This window comes from Lampetra fluviatilis, chromosome 20 (assembly GCF_964198595.1).
Source record: "Lampetra fluviatilis chromosome 20, kcLamFluv1.1, whole genome shotgun sequence".
Taxonomy (NCBI): Eukaryota; Metazoa; Chordata; class Hyperoartia; order Petromyzontiformes; family Petromyzontidae; genus Lampetra; species Lampetra fluviatilis.
In genome coordinates, this window is record NC_136294.1 from 8,282,859 (window position 1) to 8,300,791 (window position 17,933).

The 17,933-nt window shown below is 46.9% G+C and overlaps 1 protein-coding gene and 1 non-coding gene across 2 annotated transcripts in view; one reads left to right on the forward strand and one right to left on the reverse strand.

The window, feature by feature from the left end:
- Positions 1-9,986: 9,986 nt before the first annotated feature.
- LOC144937996 (calcium-activated chloride channel regulator 1-like) overlaps positions 9,987-17,933 on the reverse strand; it is a 29,611-nt gene continuing 21,664 nt past the window's right edge. Inside the window, exons 11-14 of the mRNA XM_078865693.1 lie at positions 17,080-17,353; positions 12,587-12,757; positions 11,604-11,837; positions 9,987-10,405 (exon numbers count right to left, since the gene is read on the reverse strand). Of these exons, the coding sequence (XP_078721819.1) occupies positions 9,987-10,405; positions 11,604-11,837; positions 12,587-12,757; positions 17,080-17,353 (1,098 nt within the window). The remainder of the gene's footprint in view (positions 10,406-11,603; positions 11,838-12,586; positions 12,758-17,079; positions 17,354-17,933) is intronic.
- TRNAA-AGC (transfer RNA alanine (anticodon AGC)) lies at positions 15,935-16,007 on the forward strand. Its single transcript has one exon. It is a non-coding gene; the product is annotated as a tRNA-Ala (tRNA).

Below are 17,933 nucleotides of genomic sequence, written 5' to 3' on the forward strand. Positions count from 1 at the left end.
TCGGGACAAAGTATGCTTTTGGGTCCTTCTAACAAGGTTGTCGGGGGTCTTGATTTATCGGTGGCTCACACTTTGGTGCGGGCTGACAGGGATCCGTTTGTGATGGTTTTGAACGCGGGGTCGCGACCAGCTGTCATTCCGCAGGGCACCGTGCTGGCTCACGTGGCGCGGGTCCCTGTGGATGATGGGTTGGTTGCGCAGGTGGGCTCGAGCCCCGCGCGGAACGTTGAGCCAAGGGAAGACCTTGAGTGGGTCCATTCGCTATGCGCCGCCTCGGACGATTTGTCGGCGGCGCAGTTGGGTGCGCTGCGCGAGTTGCTCATTGAATTCTCTGATGTATTCAGTAAACATAAGTATGACATTGGGTGCACGGATTTGTTGCACCATCACATTGAAACGGGCGATGCGGCGCCGGTCAAGCTAAATCCCTTCCGACTGAGTCCCGTGGAGAAGGAACATGTTCAGTCGGCTGTTAACGAAATGCTAGAAGCCGATATTATTTCGCCCTCCTCTAGCCCGTGGGGAGCGCCTATTGTGCTGGTTAAGAAGCAGGACGGGTCCCTGCGATTCTGCGTTGATTTCCGTCGCCTGAATAAGATCTCTGTGGCTGACGCGTATCCGCTCCCCAGGATGGATGAGTCCCTCGATGCATTGTCTGGTGCGCGATATTTTTCGACTCTTGATTTGTTATCGGGGTTTTGGCAGTTGCCGCTCGACGAAGAGTCGAAACCTAAGACAGCATTTCGGACTCCAGGGGGGCTGTTCCAGTTTAACCGGTTACCCATGGGACTTCACTCTTCTCCAGCGACGTTTCAGCGACTTATGGAGCTGGTTTTGTCGGGCTTGCAGTGGGATACATGCTTGATTTATATGGACGATGTCATTGTTTTCAGTAAAACGTTTGAAGAACACCTCCAGCGATTGAGAGGGGTGTTCTTGCGAATGCGATCGGCTAAGTTGAAATTTAAACCGGCCAAATGTCACCTCCTTCGTAGGTCGGTTAGATACTTGGGTCACATTGTCGATTCTTCGGGGATCTCCACCGATCCCGCGAAGACGGATTGTGTCGGTTCGTGGCCGACACCTACGTCCGTTTCCGACGTGCGTAGTTTCATCGGGTTTGCTTCTTATTATCGGCGGTTCGTTGAGCACTTCGCCACTATTGCAAAACCCTTGCACGCTCTAACGGCGAAGGGAGTGAAGTTCAAATGGGGACCGGAGGAGGAGGCCGCGTTTCGCTCCCTCCGGGACGCCTTGGTGGGTGCCCCACCCTTGTGTTATCCCGATTTTGCTAGTCCCTTTTTGCTGGACACGGATGCTAGCAACACGGGCATTGGGGGGGTGCTATCCCAAGTCGTTGGGGGTGTTGAAAGAGTTGTCGCCTACGGTAGTAGGGTGTTGTCTCCGGCGGAGCAGCGCTACTGCATCACCCGTCGCGAGCTGCTTGCCATTGTCTTTTTTGTGCAGCAGTTTAGGCCATATCTCTATGGTCGTCACTTTACGGTCCGAACGGACCACGCGGCGCTACAGTATTCATTGAGGGTCGCCCAGCCCTCGGGCCAGTTGTCGCGTTGGTTGGAAGTCCTCCAGGACTATCAGTTTACGACTACGTACCGTAAGGGGTTGCGACACACAAATGCCGATTGCTTGTCACGGTTGTTGCCTTGTGATGAATGCGCGTGTTTGTCGGGATCGGCGCGCTGTAAACCGACGCTTCCGGGGGAGATGGGGGCACTGGCTGCGACAGCGGGCGCACCGATCGTGGATGATTCCACTGCCTCTCAGGGTCGGGACTCGCTGCTCTCGTTGTCGCTCAGCGAATGGGGCCGCCTCCAGATGGCGGACAGCTCGCTGCTAGCATTGCGCCGCAAGGTTGGGGGTCCCGAGGGGGACCAGGAGCGTACCGGCTCCTATGTACTTGAGCAGGGCATGTTATTGAGATGGGACAGTTTGTCCCAGGGGAACGCACTCGTGGTGCCTTCCGCTGTGAGGGGGAGGGTTGTCTTGGCGGCACACGAACGCCTCTTGCACTTGGGAGTTAACAAGACGCTTGCCCTGCTTCAGCGTGACTATTACTGGCCGGGAATGGGAAGTGATGTGGTAAATATTCTGAAGGGGTGCGTTGAGTGCGCCAGGCGTAAACCACCGCCCGTGGCAGCTAATCCACCGCTGCAATCTATTCAGGTCTCGCGTACCAACGAGCTCGTTGCACTCGATATTTTGGGGCCCTTCCCAGTCACGCCGAGAGGGAATAAATATTTGTTAGTGGGGGTCGAATACTTTACCCGATGGCCTATGGCGTGGCCTCTCGCTAACCAGTCGGCAGCGGCTGTGACGGATGCCTTCGTCCAGGGCTATGTCCTGGACAAGGGGGCTCCCGAACGCCTGCTGACCGACCAAGGTAAAAAATTTTCGAGTAAATTGTTGCAAGAGGTGTGCGATCTGTTGGGTACCAAGAAGGTGCGTACCTCCCCGTACCACCCGCAGACAGACGGGATGGTGGAGAGACTCCACAAAACTTTGACTTCCATGCTGTGCCAGCAGGTGTGCGAGGCACATGTAGATTGGGACCTGCAGGTCCCGGGAGTCCTTGCCGCGTATAGAATGGCCCCCCATGCAGCTACGGGGTTTTCCCCATTCTATTTGATGTACGGTCGGGAAGCTGACCCGCCAATGGAAACGCAACTTGGCCTGTCCGCTCCACGAACTAATTCTAATTTGGCAGAACATATTAAGTTTAATATTCACAAGCTGACAGAGGCGAGGGAGGCCGCACGGCTTAATTCGCGGGCTCGCCAAATTGCTAATGAACGGTTGCGGGCACGGAAGGTGTCCATGCACGAATGGAAACCAGGTGACAGGGCCTGGCTGCATTGCCCTCAGGCACCCTTGGCTACGTCGCCTAAATTGTTGAGACCGTGGAGGGGACCCGTGGAGGTCGTGCGCGTTGCACGGCCCCAGTGCGTTCAGATAAAGTGGGGAAAGCGCCGTTGGTACGTTCACCCCTCCCGACTGAAACCGTTCTCGCCTCCATATGGCCTCCCCTTGTGTCGTGATGGCCGGGCGTGTGACGTGACCGGCGACCCAGAGGGGGAAATGTCTCTGCCTGATCCACACGTATTTTCGCCTGATCTGCTCCCAGGTGTCTCGGAACTGACAGTTGCCGATCACCGGCGGCCGGATCTCCGCGGCGGGGCCGGCCCTTTCAGGCCCGTTCCGCGCCGTCTGGAGCAGCCGGAACCGCCGGACGGTCGTCAGTGTCCCGCCCCATACGACGGACCAGCCAGACGGACTCGCGCCAGGTCGTGCTACTTTGCATGACCTGCCTCGTGAGGAGTCGGGGCAGTTGGAGCGCCTCGTCACTGCGTGTAGTCGCAGGGACGTGGGACGCGTTCGTTTTTTGGAATTTGCTTGTATCGTGTTATTGTTGACTTTTCGTGTTCATTGTCAATCTGTACATAGTTATTCTTGTTGTTGTTGTTATGTTACGGGGCACACTGGGGGGGTTACGGGTTTTTTTTTGTTGGTTGTCGTCTTATCGTTGCGGTTGGTTGTTGTTAGCAGCCGGGCCGGCTGCGAGCTATGTGGGAGGGGGTGATGTAGTGGTGATACGCGCTGGGTGTATACGTCGTGTGCCAGCGCGTATGTACGGGTGTGTGTGTGGTGACGCGCGCTGACGGGGAGGAGCAGGCGTCAGTGCGCGGGTGGGGGTAGTGCTGCTGATTGGCTGTGTGCCGGTGACGCGCTGAGAGGGAGTGATCGGGTGGCAGCGCGGTGTGATTGGTCGGGGAGTGGAAACACGCGCTGGGCGGAAACGGATCGTAGAGATAGCGCGTGGTGATTGGGTAACTGAGGAGCGGTGCCGACGTTGAGGTCCGCATCCGCTCCGTCTCCCGGGAAGAAGAGATATATAAGGTGATGCACAGAGGAGTAGGAGGGCAGAAGTGGAACCATCTAAGAATGAAGACGAAGGTGCAGAGATAGAGCCCGGAGAGGAGAGTAATGGAGAGTAGAGGAGAGTAAGGTATAAGTGTGTAGCCAGAGAGAGAGAGAACGGTCTACACGAGCTGAGTAATGTATAGTGTGTAGCCAGAGAGAGAGAACGGTCTACACGAGCTGAGTAATGTATAGTGTGTAGCCAGAGAGAGAGAAAGGTCTACACGAGCTGAGCGATGTATAGTGTGTAGCCAGAGAGAGAGAAAGGTCTACACGAGCCGAGTATGCATACGGTGTAGCCAGAGAGAGAGAAGGGTCTACACGAGCCGAGTATGCATACGGTGTAGCCAGAGAGAGATGCAAAGTCTACACGAGGCGAGTGGAGAGTGTAGCAGAGGCGCAGAGTCTACACGAGACGAGAGAAGAGTGTAGCCGAGGCGCGGAGTCTACACGAGGCACAGAGAGCCAGCAGCACAGAATCTAAGAGAGTCAAGAGAAGCGTAGGGCGGAGAGAAGAGGTCACGAGTTGTACCGTTGTATGGTGACCGCATTGTGAAGAAGAGAGGCCACGCGTTGTATCGTTACAAGTCAAGATTTAATAAAAGAAGTGTGTTCCCGTCAAGGAGTTTCCTGCCGTCATTTTCCAATACTTCACATGCACTATGATTAAGGAAGCTCATAGTGATGATTCAAGTAGATACAGATATGCAGGATGTTGGAAAATAGTTTTCTGCATTTCAGCGTTGTTCAAATGTAGAATGATTAGTGTGATTTGTTAATATTTACTTGCCGGAAGCAAATCAGTCAGTCTGTAAAATCAGAATTGCCGCATCGCCCAACGTAGACATAAGATCCAGATGTCATCATGACCAAGGCCATTGATGGCACCAAACTTATCCAACGCCTTCTACTCACTGCCAGATCCCGCAGCTGTTGCACAGTAGAGATGCGACCTCCAAGATTTACCTTGACAGTCTACCACCATCTGGTATTAGGTCTTCCCCTTGGTCGCTGAACTTTTGGAAACCACTTGAATGTCTGTGTTGGCAATCGACCTTCCCCCATCTTACACACATGCTGTACCTAATCATATCGACAACACTTTGCCTGCCATGTTATCTTCCAGACTTCTGCATTGCTGTGTACGAAATTTAATAATTTATGTGCAGCGTTTTGGGATGCAATTGCATAAATTACGCTACATAAAATGAAATTAGTATTATTATTGCTTACCTTGTGTTGCTACCAAATTCTATAACATCTGTCTCAAACGCCTGTGCCAACATTCAACATTCCAGCACTTATTTTCAATTTTTCTGATCCACGCAGTAATGCATATCTAACTCCCTCTTCAAATACCATTTTCTTTACACTCACATCCATCTCTCTTCTCTTCCAAAGTGGTTTATATGGCCCATCATAAACCTGACCTGGGACACCAGCCAAAGAGCCGGAGGCAGCAGAGGCAAATTTGGAAAGGCTTCAAGACAGTTGCAGTTGAGGCAGCAACAAAAGTTATACTGGTAGGAACCCACTGGTTCCACCAGCCCAAAGGGGATTATTGTGTCCGTCCGTCGTGCAGGGAGCGGGCTGGGTGGGGAGGGAGGGGCTGGGTGGGGAGGGGCTGGGTGGGGAGGGGCTGGGTGGGGAGGGTGGGGAGGGGCTGGGTGGGGAGGGTGGGGCTGGGTGGGGGGTGGGGCTGGGTGGGGTGGGGAGGGGCTGGTCACTCCGTGGTGCCCTTATAAAACTCAACGTTTAACCTACTCACGCCAGCTTGTGCCCGCCCTCACAGTCGGGCAAATTTGCGGAATACACCACGCCGCCATTGACCCTGGCCATTGACCGAGCAAGTAAGTCAGACGGACAAGTAGATATGTGCTCAAACATGAAAGCGCCATGTAAATGACCAGGGATGTGAATCAGAAGATGCTTGGCGAGAAGATGAAAGGAGAGCAGAGGATGCAGACTATGCTGAATGATCATGGGGAAGGAAATTGAAGAGCAACTGGCACAGCATTGGACTTTATTGACAGGAGCAATCAGAGGAGATGGGAGATGCTCATCAAAAGAGGGACAACAAACAAGTTCCCGATTGCGGAGAGAGCATATGTTTAATAATGCAGGGCTGGAGGCGGTTAGAGACAGTAGTCAGGTTGAACTTTGAGAAGGATGAAGTGCTGGGGGCATGTCAGGCATGGTTCTGCCAGCTTTTAAATAGAGAAAAACCTGTAGACTGAGTATAATTAAAAAAATTACATTAAGCCATAGCAAGGGGGCTTCTGTGCAGAATAAAATTGGGGTATTTGTATTGCATAGTGTTACATCATAAACTTTAATAATGATTGTCAAGATAGAAAAAAAACCGTCCAAAAACCTCCCAAATGTTTAATAAACAAAACTAGAGCAGTCAATAAGGACAAAACTGCTGTATAATTAATTTCAGTGCCGATTGTTTCAATCGGCACTGAAAGGCACAAGGGTGGTGAGATGTTAACTACCTCGCCTGGTGTGCAGGAGGTCGTGGGTTCCATCCCGACCCTGACGCCTGCTGTATATCTGGAGTTTGCGTGTCTCTCTCCCCGTGGTCACGTGGATTTTTCTCCAGGTCCTCCGGGTTTTGCCTCCATATTTAGAAACATGCGTTTAGAGTGTTTGGCTGCTGTAAGTTTCCACGTGATACACCACTTCAGTGGGTTATCATTTGTTGCCAGGTCGCTTCTGAAAAAGCTATGTAGCTCAGTGGGCCTGACCTGGTATTAATGTGTTTTTAATATATATAGTTTTTTTTAATAGTTTCGGTACATTGGAACTTCCTTGACTTTTTTCTCATTATTTCAGCAGGGAAGAAGAAAATAAAACTTTGAATGATGCATTATGACTGTTCAGAGTTGAACGTTTGATTTTTAACGTCGAATTTCTCTCTGTATGATATCGTCCATTGCCTCATAGTGCAAATAGGAGAAACAAAGAGACACTGTGCGAAGCATGAACTCCGATTAAGGAAGCTTGGGGTGATGGGTTAAGCAGAAGAAATTATGCCGCATATTGGGCAAGCAACTTCGGTTTTGAGGCATTGAAAGGATAACATAGATTGGCACAGATAGATAAAAAAAGTTTTTTGCTGTGTTGAAAACTCCTCGCAGCCACAGCCTACAACACCTGCTATTCATTTGACGTTTCTAATGCGAGAAGTGCTAACGAGTATCAAGCCTGCTTGGCCCCACGATCTTATGAGATTGAGTGCCTTCAGTGCGATTTGTCCGAGGTTATATAGGTTTCTATCACGACTCCTTAAATCAATTTTTTCCCCACATATCATAACGAGTTGGATTTTCATACCTTTTTTTATTACCTTCTGATATGTATTATAGTTTAAGGCAAATGTTACCTTCAATACCCGAGAATGTATTTGCCATCGTGCGATTTTGTTTCACAGTTATGAACTCGTGTAAAAGTCAATTTTACTTCTAGATTTGAAGCTTTCGTGACTGCAAGGATTCATACTACTGTATTAGGTTTTTTCGGTAAAGTTACGTAGGGAAAAATAAATAATAAAAGTTAAAATTATAGAAATAATAAGATAAAAGACATTATTTTATTATATTATTATTTTATTTCTATTATTAGTAAAATAATAGAAATAATGATAGAAATAAAATTATTTTATTATATTCTAATTTTATTTCTATTATTTTTTTTATATTATTTTTACTTTTATTTAAATTTCGATTTAAAGCTTTCGTGACTGCAGGGATTCATCTTCTTGGTTCTTTCGGTAAAGTCCCGTAGAAGGGAAATAATAAAATAATAAAAATAAAACATAATAAAACATAATAAAATAATTCTCACTACGTGACTTTACCGAAAGAACCAAGAAGATTTTATTACTTAATTTTCCCTACGTGACTTTACCGAAAAAACCTAAGAGTAGTCAATTTGACATTTCCAACTTGCGAATGTTCTCCCATTCACGTGATTCTCTTTCTGTCTTTCAGTGCGATTCCAAGCACGTGCATGTACACGCTTATTCGGGTACTTTTCAACTTGAGGGCCGATGTGGAAACGTGAACGTAATAATGAATAGCAATGTACCAACGTGACAAATAGAAGTCTTTAATCAACGTACAGTATATATTACCTGCTGTGACATATGGAACAGTAACACGGACCATCTTTGTATCCGACCAATGCAGTCAAAAAGAGGGTTCAATTTACTGCACAAACCCAACGTATTTATAAAGGTAATGCAATAATTGGTTTTTTACCCTTCTATCTGGCAACAAAACTGACACCTTTTTACAAGGAGTCATGTTTGCATAGACCGCAATACCTGCAGTCATAATACAAACAAAATACATAACTCTAATAATGTGCACTGTCCTTAAAGTTGATTGGTCCACACCCGAGACAGCTTTCCTTAGAGCCTAGTCTCACATGGGTTGTGAGACTAGGCTCTATGCAAACATGCGGTCTATGCAAACATGACTCCTTGTAAAAAGGTGTCAGTTTTGTTGCCAGATAGAAGGGTAAAAAACCAATTATCATATTTTTACTGGCAAATGAGGTTCCCATAGTGTAAAGGTAATGCATTCAATCTTGCACATTTTCCACCAATTTAAATACGAATTAATGTACCCATTCGTTAATCGACGAGGCATCACACTTTGACCATGCCAGCCACGGTGTTTGGTTTGTGTGACCATGCTACACCATGCTGATCAGTGCGGGATTGGTAAAGGAGAAGGAGTGGGCGAGTCGGCAGGACTGATTCTGGCCCCACTCGTCACTGATGTCAGCCGTGGCCAACAATCGAGCTCAGGTTTCCGACTCACAGTGCTGGCCATCGATGCATCACTCCACTCCAAATGTAATAACGAGCGTATACGTCAACAATGTTATAGCATGTCGGTCATATGATTACACCTGGTGTTCTCATGTTCTATAGCAATCGGATGCTATATTCTTGGTTCTTTCGGTAAAGTCACGTAGAAGGGAAATCATAAAATTATTTGTATACTATGAGACCTCCTTTTCCAGTGGCAAAATATAGTAATAGGTTTTTACCCTTTAAACTGGTACAAAACTGACACCTTTATACAAGGCATCATGTTTGCAATAACCACAACACAAGCAGTCAAAATGCAAACAAAAATAAACAACTCTAATGATGATGATAATGGACAGTGCATATCATTATCATCATCATTAGAGTTGTTTCTTTTTGTTTGCATTTTGACTGCTTGTGTTGTGGTTATTGCAAACATGATGCCTTGTATAAAGGTGTCAGTTTTGTACCAGTTTAAAGGGTTAAAACCTATTACAATATTTGTATATTTGAATATTTATTATTATTTTATTATTTCCCTTCTACGTGACAATAACCGAAAGAACCAAGAATATGAATCGCTGCAGTCATTAAAGCTTAAAATCGAAATTTAATCGGATGCTATTTTGGCTAAAACATTTATAGATCAAAGATAGCACACAGTGATCACGTGCAGCACATACAGCACACTTTTAACAGCACTTAGAAACATGAATTGCGTCGTGTATAGTTACACGATGCACTTTCATCACGATTGTCCGCTGGAGAAATAAAAGGAAGCTCTCAAATGCTTAATAAACGTAGAAACAAAGTTATGGGGCGTTAAGGAAAACGCTGCTGTAAATCAACCACGGCGCCCCAAAAGATCGATTTCAATCTTCCCGCTTTTATTTCAACTTAAAACCCGCCGTTAACGGAGCAAAAGTAAGAGTTTTTAATGAGATGTTTAAAAAATCTCGATTAAGGGCAAGTGCTGTGAGCGGCGTGAGGCGGCGTGCTGGACATAGCTGCACAAAATGGAGATTGTAATGAATAATCAAAAAAACAATAAATTTTCAAAATCAATAAGCAGAATCAATAACATGTAACCAATGCGATTATTTCCTAGACCGAGATGTTGACGTCATAGTAAAGTGGCACGCCCCCTCATTTCCCTTTCTTTGATTGGCTATCAGCGCCGCTTCTATCTCAGTCCGCTTTCATCGTCACTACAGTGCCGCTCGTTTCAGTATCGTGGCATTTTCTTGGCTTCCTCGTCCCTCTCCTTGGCGCGGCAGCATCTCTTACTCGCGAAGCGCACGATCGTCACCATGGCGCCGAGGAGGAATAACGTCGAGACGAATGTCACGATGACCATCATGGCTATGTACAGAGCGCGTGACGGCGGCTCGGTGGCGAGGAACACCGAGGCCACGTTCGAGATGTTCGCCCAGTTGTCCACCTTGTCGATGGCTCGGACGGAGAAGTAGCGCTCGCTGCCGGCCACGACCTCGCTCACCGTCACTTTGAATGTCTCGAGGTCGCCCGCGATTGCCGGTGCGCTCAGGTTTCCACGGGTGACGTTCTCGTTCGGCACGAGGCTACTCTCGGTCGCCTCCAGCAAGGCGTCCAGGCTGTCGCTCGTTATTATCTCGTAACCCGACGCTGAAAATGGAAGGCGGAGGATGCAATTTGAATTAGCATCGATTGGTCTTGTTGCACACATGTGGACTTTCTAAATAGCAAAGCAATTTCCTTAGGCTTTATTTATACTGGAGGAATCCGATGAGCTATAAAGCTATTTTTTTACAGTTTGTCCAAAAGGGACAGGTGAGAACGTTACCGGAGCCGAGCGGATGTAGACATGTGGAACAACATTTGGTACTTCATCGGTGAATCAATGGGCATGCAGCGATGAAATGACTCGTCAAAAATAAACTCTTTCACACAATACGCGTATCTAATGGTGTGTGTAAGAATCAGTTATTTTTCATTTGTATTATTCGTATACAATGTAATTCGTATACATAAACTCTAGAACCACGAGGTTCAGCATAAACTGCTGACTGGAATAAAATCGAGCAGTAGAATGGCATTTCGATTCCCACTCATGGCCAACACCAGTGACGATTATCTGAACCATTCCTCGGCCTCCCCTCGGTCGACTCGGGTTTAAATGAGTACCTGGTGCGGTGTCTAAACATCAGCATTGTGGAGGGGAGACCAAAGCAGTCAGGAATGGTTCTGGCCACTCATCCCCTTGTGCAATGGTGGAGCCAGGATTTTCAGGTAGGGGGGGCAACCCCTCCAGCAATGCAAAATGATAGTTGTTAGTAAGTAAGGACTTGTCCCTTGCTTTTTATTCGATGCGTGTGCGGCGATGGCGCAGCCATGGATCGAGGGTCGAATTCGAACCGTGTTGTGTGATCGGCATCGCGCTCGCTGAAGGTATGATGCCTTCAGGGAAGTCGTGTCCTGTATACGCAACTGCGCACAATTCTGAGTCACTTATAACTGCTTTGCCGTTACTTATTGCCAATTATGGACAGTTCCTGGCACGTAATAATATGATACACAGTGGCAGTGGGGGTCACAAAATGCCGATTTATTACGAATAAACCCCAATGATTCGATCCAAATTAGGGACTTTAATCGGATCATTGGGGGGGTACGTGCCACCCCACCCCCCCACTGGCTCCGCCAGTGCCCTTGTGCGTCGTGTCGGCCTTCAGAGGTGCTACTCGCTGATAGCACTTGCCTCAGCAGTCTGTTAAAGGCTATACGGGGAGATATTTGTCTTTGTGGTCGATAGAAGCTGTAAGCGCCGTGCGTGTGAGGCTGTGTGGCTGTGTGGCTGGGGCACCTTGGCCGAAGTCGGCGTCGTCCCCGGGCGCCGTCCAAGCCAGGCTGACAATCCCCGGCGCCAGCAACTCGGCCGTCAGGTCGAGCACGCGGCACGGAGGGTAGATGTCCCGGGGCCCGCCCGGCGGCACCGTCGCCTGGAAGGAGCCTCCCGATGCCACTCGGCTGAAGTCCTCGCTCGGCACCAGCACCTGCCCACCCGCCGGAGCTGGCACCTGCGTTACCTCCAGCTCCCCTGGTGGGACAGAGCAGAGTTCAATATGACACAGAGCCACAGTAAAATACATTTTTCGTGAGAGATAGAGCTACTCCACCTCGGAACACTGACACGCCCAACAAACGCTCAACGAGCTGGGCAATGTTCTCCGCCATTAAAAAAAAACGCTTTCCAAAACACACTGTTCAATAAGAGCCAAATTATTCCTCGTAACGCCACGGCAGAGCCCTCGGCTCATTGAACGCACACCAGATGTCTCGTCGACACAGTGTTCGTAAGGCATTTGTTTCATGTTGCGTATCAGCGTGTTTTTGTGGACGCAGTACGGCATTGACATTCTCCGTGCACATTTGAAATGTGTTCTACGCGATATCCATGCCACAGCCTGCAGCCTTGCACCTCCTCCTTTCAGAAGGGCTTCCCTGGAGGGCGTCACAATCCACATATTGAGAACCCATACCTGCCAATCCATATGGTTTACCCTTATTCTTGCCCAGGGAAATTTAGTTTCCAGGTCCATATGGCGTACAGCCGTTTCAATGCGGGCAAAAACAATTGATCTATTTGTTTGTGTTTCTCCGTTGTCATGGGACTTTGCAGGATGAACGTTGAGATTAATAAGGGGCACGGGGTGACCAATAAGATCTGAATTGGTCTGTAATAAGGTAGGGGCACTGATAAGGAGTTGACAGGTATGAGAACCGCTGATCTAGTGTTACATTGCCCAGTTTTGCAATTGCTGAAGCGTGCAGACGGTGCAGGCCCACCTTTCTCGTTGCGAAAGCCCGGAATGAAGGAGGCCCGGGAGTGTCTTTGTGGAGCCAGCTTCGTGGTCGTCTTGTCACCCGTCACCTTCACCTTCACGCTGTAGCGGCCAGTCTCCGTGAACTGCGTGAAGAATCTAGAATAAACCCCATCGTCCTTGTTCACGTCGGCACCTGTACAGAACAGAAACAAAGATCCCACGCAAGGTCTGAACATACTTTTTGAGGCTAGTGCTGATACTTAGCGAGCACCTATGAAGACCAGAACGGTTACACGAGGGGGTGGATGGCCAGTACCACGCCCGACAAGTGTTGAACTTTACACACTGAACCATGTACTAATTTTAGGTTGAGTCGACCTAGGGGAGGCCCAGAACCGGTTCAGATAATCGTCACTGGTGTTGGCCGTGAGCGAGAATCAAAATCAGTTTGCTGGATTCGTAACGCAGAGTGCGAACCGCCACACTACCACTCCCCGCCTGCACACACAAACAGTCAAGTAACCACTGTCATAGCACTGCATCAAAATCCAACAATTTAACAAAGTATGAACGGAGGAAGCTAATTGCGGTTGAGACAGATGTAATATAATGCTGTATGAAATCCAATTATTGCTGTCATTGTTTCCTGGACTTTCGTAGATACCGGGAGTGTGAGTGCGCGAGTGTTTGACGTTGCCCTACGTGGCCTGTGCTCTGTTTTGTTTGTGTGGGTTGCAATGTTAAGTGTTATTGAGATTCTAGATTTGAAACTTTCGTGACTGCAATGATTCATATTCTTAGGTTTTTTCGGTAAAGTCACGTAGGTAAAAACATTAAAAAGTAGGAGGCAACACAAGCTTCCGTCTTCGGAAGCTTGTGTTGCCTCCGAAACGTCGTGATTTTTATTTTTATTTTATTTTACTTTTTAATGTTTTTACCTACGTGACTTTACCGAAAAAACCTAAGAATATGTTATTGAGATACAATTTTCATGAATGATGCTGTATAAAAAAAAACTAATTATTATTAGATTTACTCTTTAACAAATCGAGGAAATGCAATGCTTTCGCCTTTGATCACTACACCTATTGTGATAGACAATTTACTAGTTACACGTACTATCGTATTTTTTCTAACGGAAGTAATTTACCGTATTAGTTGCATCCCAGCTGTGTATACCTATATTTCTATTGCTGTTGTCCTGTGTTCGCCAGATCACAATTGTACAAGATGCAAAGTGGCATAATAATGTGGGACACGGAAATCAGTTGCTGTAAAAGGTCCCTGGTGCGATTTTGCTGAGGTTAACGATTTAAAAGGAAGTTACACTTGAATGTTCATGTTGAAGCAAGCGATTTCAAACTTCTGTATTCCGATGCCAACTGTGATGTGTTGCAGCACTTTTTTCCTCAATACAGCACTGCATTATCTAAAAAAAACATTTTACCCGATATGACTTCCACGACCTCAAATGAACATCTGTCAGTTCTATTTGGTCACATACAAACAAAACCTTATTCTAGATGCATTCCACACTTGGTAACCCGTATGGCTGAGGATTATCAACTATTTCAAATGCATTGGTCTTTTTACAATTTTTATTCAAATTTTGATATAACCATCATGTCTGGAGATGATGAATGTCTATTTGGAACTATAGCAGAGCAATAAATCACCCATGTTAGAGAATGTTCTGTGGAAGGTGATATTATTGTAGTGACTGATTCAGAGACACTTAGAGTAGGGGGCACTCTGTTTATGAAACGGCCTTAACAGTTCACACTTTGTGACTACAGCTCCCAGTCAGGACAGTCGGTAGACTGGCTGACTGGCGACGCCGAGATGGTGAAGACGGAGACGGCACGGTGGGATCCCACTCCAAACGACAGCCCCGAGGTCCCCTCACCGGGCCCCTGTTATACTGTCAGCGTGGCCTGGCTCTGGCCCGGCCACGCCCACCTTCTGGAACCTTCTAGCGAGGTCTCGATGTGCCCCTTCCGTGACCTTTCCCCTACATCCGTCTCTGGTCTATCACGTGACTTGCTGTCAGTCAGGGCTGCTGTAAGCTGCTGATCCCCTTCCTTGCCAGCAGCCAGCGCTCTGCTGCTATGTGACCGATTGTATGTCACTACACTTGAAGGAATAATCTGAAACCTGATTCCCACCACCATCCGGCACAGAAAAAATCCCTCATCAAAACACTACACCATAGGGCATACTGCATTTCTGACCAACACCACCTAGCCAGTCAACTGGAACACGTACACCAGGCCCTCAAGATGAATGGGTACAAGGACCGCATTATTCGTAAAGCTGTTTCTCCAACCATGGAGAAACAACCCCCTAAGAAGCCGATCAAAACCATCACGTTACCATACATAGCAGGCGTTACCAAAAATATTTCCAAAATCTTAAACAAACACAAGATCCAGGTCCGATTCAATACAGTACACAAAATCCGTGATCTAATTCCATCTGTGAAGGATGTCATTCCTGACATGCAATATCCTGGAGTTTACAAACTGAGTTGTACCTGCGGTAGCAGTTACATTGGGGAAACGAAACGACATGTCTCGGAACGTGTCCGCAAACACAAGGCAGATCTGAAACACGGCAGAACCAATACCTCTGCCGTGGCTGACCATTGTTATAAAGCTGTGGGCTCGCATTATATTGTTTTTTTCCGGGACCAAGGTACTCTGCAAACCTTCGGGCAACTATCAAAGGGTTGTTCATTAAGCCATCGAGATATATAAACATAGACATAACTTTAACCGAGAAGATGGATACAAATTGAGCAATCATTGGAAGAATGTTATTAACCAGGTAAACCCCTAACTGCTTTATGGTCGTTGTCTGTCGTTCCTGCCGAGGACTAGTCTATTATTAAATCCTTTATATTAAGTTCGCTTGCTTGCTTGCTTGCTTAGGACCGTGCAAATCTTTCGGTCGTTTTTTAACCCACTTCCCGTGATCCAATCGAGCTGACATTTTGCACACAGACTCGTTGTGCGTGACAATTAATTTTCGTGAAAATTTTTTTCCTAAATTTTCCACTTTTTAGGAAAAAAAAATTAAATCCTTTATATTAAATTCACTTGCTTGCGCGCTTACGACCGTGCAAATATTTCGGTCGTTTTTTAACCCACTTCCCGTGATCCAATCGAGCTGACATTTTGCACACAGACTCGTTGTGCGTGACAATTTATTTTCGTGAAAAAAAATGCAAAAAATTTCCACTTTTTAGGAAAACATTTTTTTCTTATTTTTGCAATCGCAAACAAAATGGTTTGCGTTTTGACCGGTCGGTAACACGATTGCGTTATGTTGTTAGTTATATGAGGTATGGTTAGCTCTTGTTGTAGTGTGTGGGGGATTAGCTCAGATGGTAGAGCGCTCGCTTAGCATGCGAGAGGTAACGGGATCGATGCCCGTATCCTCCAAAGGCCAATATTTTTAAATCCTTTATATTAAGTTCACTTGCTTGCTTGATTGCACGCTTATGACCGTGCAAATCTTTCGGTCGTTTTTTAACCTACTTCCCGTGATCCAATCGAGCTGATATTTTGCACACAGCCTCGTTGTGCGTGACAATAAATTTTCGTGAAAACATTTTCCTAAATTTTACACTGTTTAGGGAAATTTTTTTAAATATTTAATTACCAATTGCTTAATGGTGGCAGACAATCATCTGACCCATAGGTGGCAGCCATCTCAAGCCAGAGGACGAGAGGACTCTAGCCACCCGTTTCATGATGACGCAAATGTTGACTAACCACATGGCATGAAATCCCTGCCCCCACGCTGTACAATGGAGACTATTATAGAGCAGTTAAATTGAAGCCGCCAGGTTCTTGAAAGTGGTAAAACGGGTCAACGCTGGTGCCCTCGGGAATATACGGGGCATGTCAAGAGGTGATCTTTCATTTTAAAATCCTTTATATTAACTTCACTTGCTTGCTTGCTTGCTTACTCAAGAAAAACAGAAATGAATAATAAAATGAAACCGATGCCACGCATATAAAGGATTTATAGTGAAAAACTTTGTTTTTACGGGTTAATTTTTTATATTCATCGGTGACCACGCTGAGACAATTGATGGCTGATACCCAGAATTTAACAGAATATCTCAGTGGTGCCATCTCAGTGATCTGAGCCATAAGTCACTGAGTATTCTCCATGAATGCAACAGAATACAATGTGGATATATTTAGCGTTAAAATGCAACCGCATCCCAAGATGCTGTACAGCCACAGTAGGAATAGGTATTTTGTAGCAGGAAAAGAGGAAGGTCTTGAGCCTGGGCTTGAACGTGGGCATGGAGTCAATAGCAGGGATGACTGGGAAAAGGGATTTCTCGTACCGTGCGAGGCAGGAGACGGGAATGAACTCCTCATCTTGTATGCATGTCTGTACGTTGAACTTCTTTCGCACCGTGTGTAGCAAACCGTGCTAACTGGAGGTACAGGGAAGGACAACAAATCTGACAAAGGCCTCCTCCCAGAAAGAACGCACCTGCCCCGTTGTCCAGAAGCTCCAGCTTGTAGGCCACCGGCTCGCTTGGCCGCTCTATGAAGGCAAAGACAGTGGCGCCCACGACAGGCGTGAAGCCCTGCATGATCTGGGCATAGAGGGCGTTGATGTGGGGCTGTCCACCCACACCCGATAGTACGTGCGCCTCCATGGTGATGGGTTGAACTCCTTGTCTGGATGCGCTGCTGGTCACCATCAGGGCAAATGTGTCCTTGTTGGCAGCTCTGTTGCATATCGAGTAACTCCACACCCCAGGCTGAGGGTAACAATAATTTCCATTTGTTATAATAAGCATAATAATGTGAAGGGGGTGCCCAGGTTCAGATATCGCTCAGCACTGATGTCAGCTGTGGACAGAAATCGAACTCAGGTTGCCAGGTTCAGCATGTTGGACGCTAACCACTTCTATATTTCTCCACCCACCTCCATTAGTCATGCACACGCAGTATCTGTTCTAGCATTCACTCAACGTCAAGAGGTCATCAAGACCAACGCTTTTGATGCTGCCAAACCTTATTCTGTTTGCTAGATCGTATCGTAGGTTCCACACTCGACTTTTCAGCGATATTTATTACAGTATTCCACGATTTGGCTTCAGGTCTTCCCATTGGTCATTGACCTCTGGAGTTCCCAATCATTGGAAATGTAGCTTTTACCTTACGACATACATTGTCTGTTATGATATACCATGTACGATATAAGCAGTAACATAATGAGCATCGCGAACTCACGGTCTCTTTGTGGGTGATAAATCCAATGGTCTCGCTATGTGTATATGCAGTCTGTCTTATTGTGAAGTCATACTATCCTCCAATAAACTTTATTTCAGTGGTAAA